Source organism: Ruditapes philippinarum, unplaced genomic scaffold, assembly GCF_026571515.1.
Source record: "Ruditapes philippinarum isolate M1 unplaced genomic scaffold, ASM2657151v2 ctg14686_1_1_1_1, whole genome shotgun sequence".
NCBI lineage: Eukaryota > Metazoa > Mollusca > Bivalvia > Venerida > Veneridae > Ruditapes > Ruditapes philippinarum.
The window spans coordinates 280-7000 of record NW_026856894.1 but is presented as its reverse complement, the minus strand read 5'-3'; the positions used below and the strand labels follow the sequence as shown (position 1 = coordinate 7000).

General features: G+C 32.1%; 1 protein-coding gene across 1 annotated transcript; it reads left to right on the top strand.

Annotated features, from left to right (window-relative positions):
* The first annotated feature begins 2240 nt into the window (after window positions 1–2240).
* On the top strand, window positions 2241–6349 carry LOC132748045 (coadhesin-like). Its single transcript, XM_060737591.1, has 4 exons — window positions 2241–2640; window positions 4033–4111; window positions 5175–5351; window positions 6165–6349. Exons 1-4 carry the CDS (start codon window positions 2311–2313, stop codon window positions 6347–6349), a joined length of 771 nt encoding a protein of 256 aa, XP_060593574.1. The 5' UTR covers window positions 2241–2310.
* Window positions 6350–6721: the final 372 nt, after the last annotated feature.

Genomic DNA, 6721 nt, shown 5'->3' with positions numbered 1-6721 from the left:
GGGATGGTACTGATCATTCCTGTAAAGTTTGGTTGAAATCCAACCAGAAGTTTGACCTGTGAAGAGTGGAAAAGATTTTCTATTTTTGGTTCAGGCGGCCATTTTGTGAAGCGAAGCGAAACGTGCGGATGATGTGCACAGCTAGAGATGGTATTGTTCACTCCTGTAAAGTTTGGTTGAAATCCCACCAGTAGTTTGACCTTTGAAGAGCGACAATATTTTTCTTTCCTTAGCTCTGGTGGCCATTTTGTGCAGCGAAGCGGAACATGTCGGTGATGTGCATAACTAGGGATGGTACTGATCACTCCTGTAAAGTTTTGTTAAAATCCCATCAGAAGTTTGACTTGTGAAGGACAGACGGACGAACGGACGGTCGGGCGGACGGACGGACGGACAGACGGCGAAGGCAAAATAAATATGTCTCCCAAAATATTTGGCAGACATAATAATATATACCAAATATCTAAGCTCTAAGCCTTGTACCTTCAAACAAGAAGCATTTTTAAGTTTTAAATAATTTATATACATACTAGGGAAACCTATGACCCCTGGGGTGGAGCCAATTTTGACCCCAGGTCTATAATTTAACCAACTTTGGTAGAGGACCTAAAGATAATATTATATACCAAATGTTTAAGCTCTAAGCCTTGTACCTTTAAACAAGAATAATTTTTTTACTTTTTACTTTATACATATAAGGAAAATCTTAACCTGGGGAGGGGCTAATTTTAACCCCAGCGCTATAATTTGAACATCTATGGTAGAGGATCTATAGGTGATATCATATACAAAATATCAAAGCTCTAGGCCTCGTACTTTTAGACAAGAAAATGTTTAAATTTTGCATTTTTTAAACCCTTTTCTGGCCCTGTAACATACTTATTCAACAGACCGGAACCATTTGAACAACTTTGGCAAGGGACCACCCTAGGATCATTCCTGTAAAGTTTGGTTGATGTGCGGTCATTGGTTTCTAAGAAGATGTTGTTTAAAGAAAGGTTGATGACGCACGATGCACGACGCTCGACGACGGACGACGGTCTGTGAGTTAAAAAGAAAAACAATAAAATAAAAAAAATAAAAAAGAACGATGCAAAAAAAACCTCCAAACAGGGAAAACAACAATAACAAAAACACATAAACTAAAATACACACACGCATATACTCACAAACTCAACCAAACACAACTTGAAGGTAAGAGACAAGCGAATAAATAGTTTCATTCAATTTCATGCATTAAATTATTGAGTTTTACGGTTTTAATTTTGATATTGTGTTTGTTTTTATCACCGATGGTGTTAGTGCCATTTGACCATACAATATTCCCCTCAATATGTATCCTTAATGTTAGCAAAAAACGTTTGTTTAATAGTATAATGATATGATATACTTACATTACTACTCATATAGCTGTAAGCTATGTCTTTATTAAAAATTGAATACCAATTGACACGAGAAAAGGAATGCAATTTTGACCATACGTTTTGAATGAACAAAATTATATTATTATATATAAGTAGATGATGAAGTTTTTCTCAATGGCTGCAACAAAATCACACGCATTTCAATTGCATAGATTGTATATGTTTAACAAATATAGTGTTTGTTGCAATAAATCTATAGAAAAACTTGTACTGGAAATTAAGAACTGTTATTTTGATAACCAAATAACATTTATTCGACAGATCTAAAATGGAAATATTTTCAAGCTACTAGTATTTAATATACGATGGAACATTTTTTCTTTATTGTTAAAATGATTATTTTCGAAACTCTTTACGAAACATCATGTCAGTTGCATACTTAATTTGCTCAACATACCATAAGTTTTTATCAATCTTTTCTGCTAGTTATTGTTTTATTTAATTTGTATTTCGTTGCCCCCGTTTACCTTTAAATACTTAGTCATTTCGCATTTTATTAAAATTACTTTTAAAAACGTTAGAGTCAACGTGCTTTTTGCCGTCCTTTTTATGTATTAATGTTTGGGATGTGTAATTTAGTTGACAATGAAAATACATAAAAATTGCATTACACATAAAAGCTTCCAATGTAATGTTTCATTAATAATGCAAAAGTAGTTGGCTGCAAACAAAAGGCACTCTGTACAGGTATTTGTTTCCCTGTTTTGCATAAATGAAATTGTCGTTCCTATTTCGAGGACTGTAGGATTAATAATTTGAATACTAAAGCATTCATGTTGCTATGCTACTGCATTGAACTATTATTCAGTGTCAAACATTTCTGTTGGATTAGGCATAGTGGAATACCTGTGATCAAGATGTGTTTTTCAAATTACATTGTATTAAAATGTTTTTGAAAATGATGAAATGCGAATTGATTTCATTGCTTGTTTTTCAAACAGTTATTGCTGCAGTAAATGTGAATATCAACAATTTTGAATTAGAGTATTTTGTAACCTACGAAAATTGGTGTAAATCTGACAAAGACAGATTTCAGTTTATAATTGGAATATCTATCGAACAATGTGTGGTAGAGTGTGGTGCACGGGGCCACTGCAGTTCCCTTAACTATAGAAATCAAATCAACGGATGTGAGCTGTTCCTTACTTCAGAAACGGAGCAGCCAATTCCCGGCGAGTGTGTCTATGTTAAAAAAGACAACATCAACGTGACGAAAGTATGTTATAGTTTACATTTCTTTGTTAACCGTATCCTTACAAATTCTTCTTTACCATCTGTTACTCTTCGTAAAATTCCAAAACCATATATTCACTTGTTGAAAAAAAAATCAATATAGGCATCACGTCTAAAATGCATATATCAATAAATTCGAATGCTTATAGTACACAGATGACATATTTCTTATTAATTTGTTTTCAAACTTCGAATAAAACATATGTAAATTGCAAATAATAATAATAAATAATAATAATAATAATAATAATAATAACAATAGAAATAAATGAAATTATGAATAAACTGAATGCATTATAAAGTGTATGTGTATTACAAATGACATCATCCTAACATGTATTGTTGGGTGAAAACAATTTTAGCTTTAATGTTGTCACGCTTCATGTGATTTATTATTTTTAATTTATGTTATATTTATTTCAGAAATAAAATCTTAACCTTGCCAAATTTATATTATTTAATGTTTCTACTTCAGCCAAATTTATATTATTTAATTTTTCTACTTCAGGGATTAAGATTTGGTTTCAACCGTTCGTTCTTTTATCAATTTTCATGCCGTGTCATTTGTATCTCTAAAAGTGCTTCAGCTAGAGTCAATAAACTTTGCAGGCAAATATATGCTATCCTGCTGTATGTCACTAGACAGTTCAATGTGGGGGCAACCGCATCCTATGGACATATTTCTAACTGTTTTGAAATTGTGTTGAAAATATACAAATACATGCTTTTGAACCTTCCCTTAACTTTTTAATATCATTGCAAAGAAACGAATTATTTTCACCTTGTTTTCTTAATAAAAGGGTTTAGAATTCGTCAACGAGCATAACTGTCATGAATTACACGATTTTGTTTTACTCCTAATCATGAGAATTATGCCTGTTTGTATTTGGCAGGAAAATATTCTATTTCTTTTACTCCAAAACTTATGAATTGTGTATTTTGGTAATGGCGGGAATTTATTTCACTTATGAATTACTCCATATCATGATATTCATGACTCTTTAAATTGGCGGGAAGCAACACTATATTAATTTAGTGAATTACAATCTTTATTTTGGTAGAAGCGCAAAAGTGTAAACGAAGTAGAAGTGAAGTGCAGAAGTGTTAAAAAATGTCGTTAAAAGGTGATTAAAAAGTATAATTGGATGTCAAAGTGAAAAATAAAATCTGAATTTAAAAGTGAATTTTGTTGTCTTCAATGTAGTAAAAGTTAAAAGAAAATTAAAAGGAAAATGTTTAGAAAATCTGCTACAATAACAATGTAAATAAACCTTTATTACTCTTGATTTTAGACATTTTTTAAAACACATGCTTTAGATGAAACTTTGCTAGATATATTTTAAATGCTTTGAATAATCAATTTGTCTGATTTTAGAGTCCTTGTCAAGACGGTTGTGCTTACGGGCAGGTCTGTGAATCAACAAGTTCTCAAGGGGGAATGTGTAAAATAAAAGGTAAATATTTATCATTACACGATTATTATACATATTTAATTTCCATTGTTTCCCACTTGTGGCTGATGGGTTGCTTTTAAGGGTTGAACATCAGAATTGCACCCCGTTTCGTAATAGGCGACTGAATAGGTTCGAATTACCGGAATCTATGCATTTCTTAGCTTCAGCAGGTGAGCAAGCTTTAACTTATTTTGTTGTTAAGTGATTTTTTCGTGAGTTAGCTATTTTATTAGATGTATTTAGGTATTTTGAAACAAGCGTATCGAAATCAAGTAGAAATGAAATCAAATTTTATTATTATGCCCCTAAAAAAGTGGAAAGACCCAAATTCCCCCAATAAAAGTTTTTATAACGTTTAAAAACGTGATCTGTTTTAATTGATAAACCTTTTTAATCAAGCCCTTTCCGGGGCTCAAAAATCGGGATTTAAAATTTTAGATGGGCACAAAAAAAAAAAATCGAATAACAACAATTTTAAACTGTTTGTGAATTTTTAAGTTTCTTACTGTTTAAAAATTATTTTTGACCCCTTTCCCGGGTTATTTTGCGAAAAACTTAAAAATGTCCCGGGCGCGAGAAAAAATGTGTCGGGAAAAATTGTATAAAAGTCGCGGCTGATAGAAACTCTTTTTTTCTGTCTCACTCTGTCGTAAAAAGCCATGTTTACGAAGGGAAGGGTGACACTTTCTGTCTACATAGTAGACTAAGACACACAAAAAAAAACATATGCCTATTTTAGGTAGCCAATTGCGCCCATTAAAATCTGCGATATTTTCGTTTCATGCATACCTTGTAAAAATCCGTGTTTGAGCAAAAGGCCGCGACTTGTTATGCGTTAAAATGCCTCTTTGAAAAAAATGCGGCTATTACTCGCCGCGATATTATGTGAGACCGTTGATGAGGAACAAAATGTCGCGGGCTATAATTATTCCCCTCAAATTATTTGTTGTTTTACTTCTCTTTTTTTATTTTACAATAATTATCATGCGATTTTTTGAATATATATATACAATCAATATAAATTACATTTTACTTCATAAGTTCTTGTTTGTTATGATTTAAGAATGTATCAACACTACGGCCCCTAAAAATGGTGCAGTTCTTGGGAATCTAAGGGGAGTTGGAAACATGATTCGTTACATGTGTAATCCCGGATACGAACCAAAAAACGACGGTCAAAAACCGGTAGCTGAATGTCTTGACAACGGGCAATGGAGCCATGTAACAGAATGTGTAAAAAGTAAGAATATATATTATCATACGTTCCTAGTAAGTAACACTTTTGACCTGTGAGCACTGATAATATTGATGTTAGATATTCTGGCCCCGTGTTCACAAAGATTTAAGGATCAGGATCAAGATCAGGATCAAATTTATAAAAACCCTAATATTCTTGATTGTTAATCCTCATAGATAAATATCTTATTATAAATTTGATAAAACTGGACTTGAAAAGCAAGTATATGAAATTTTAGAATAAATTAATTGTTAATTTTGCAAGATATGGGTATTTTACAGTTGATCCAAATATTGATCCTGATCCTAAAACTGATCCTTATTTTGATCCAAATATTTTTGTATTTGTCTTGTTATTTGATGATTTTATCCCAAAAAAGTTAGTTTTCTTTGCAAATCAGCATATTTTGACATTTTGAATATTTACAATTTAAATCAACAAGACACAAATAATTTTAGTAACATTAAACAGTGAAAATAAAACCAGGATCACTTGATCCTGATCCAGATCTTATCTTAGTGAACACGGGGCCTGGTGACAATATAAAATACAAAGGATAGTAATCAAAACTTTAGAAATAACATTTTAAATGATGAGAATTATATAAAGAGAAGAATGTGGCGTCTATTATGAACACATTCCATTGTAAACTCATGTAAAAAGAACAAAATAAAAAAATGTGAAAATGTGATCAGAATCACGCATAGTTAAGTCGTATATTATAAAGGGTTAGTTTCATATTTATTCAGTACAGTTATAACGAAATTTCATTTAAAAACTGATTTAATTCACAATCATCTGTACTTTGGTTTAAAGCTAACTATACTTGGGCGTCGTGGTCACCATGGAGCACATGCAGTTTAAGTTGTGATTCCGGAAGTCAATCAAGAACGAGGGAGTGCTCTCTTCGCATAGAAGGCAACGGTGCATCTAATTGTGATAAAGGGGATGTTGATGTTGATAATAGTACTTGTAATAACCAATCCTGCCCTAGTAAGTAATAGCTTTTAATATTTAATATTTCATTCCTTAATACATGTAATACTGTACAGTCATTTTCAGGAATGTTTGTATGTTTTGTTCGTTTTTTTCTTCTTCTTTCTTTTTATATTTTTTTTTTAATTTGTATATTGAGAGCGTCCAGTGATACACAGGCTAAATTACACTAATTTATTTTGTAAGGTTTTATAGTAAGCATGTGTAACAATATGCCTTTAAAGTAACATCTGCACTTATTGTTATTGTTGTAATTGGTTTTAAGATTCTACTAGACCGCCTCCGTGGTCGAGGGGTTAGAGTCGATGACTTCTAATCCAGTTACCTCTCTGGCGTGGGTTCGATCCCCGGGAGATGCTTTGGTAGTTTAGCGCGGA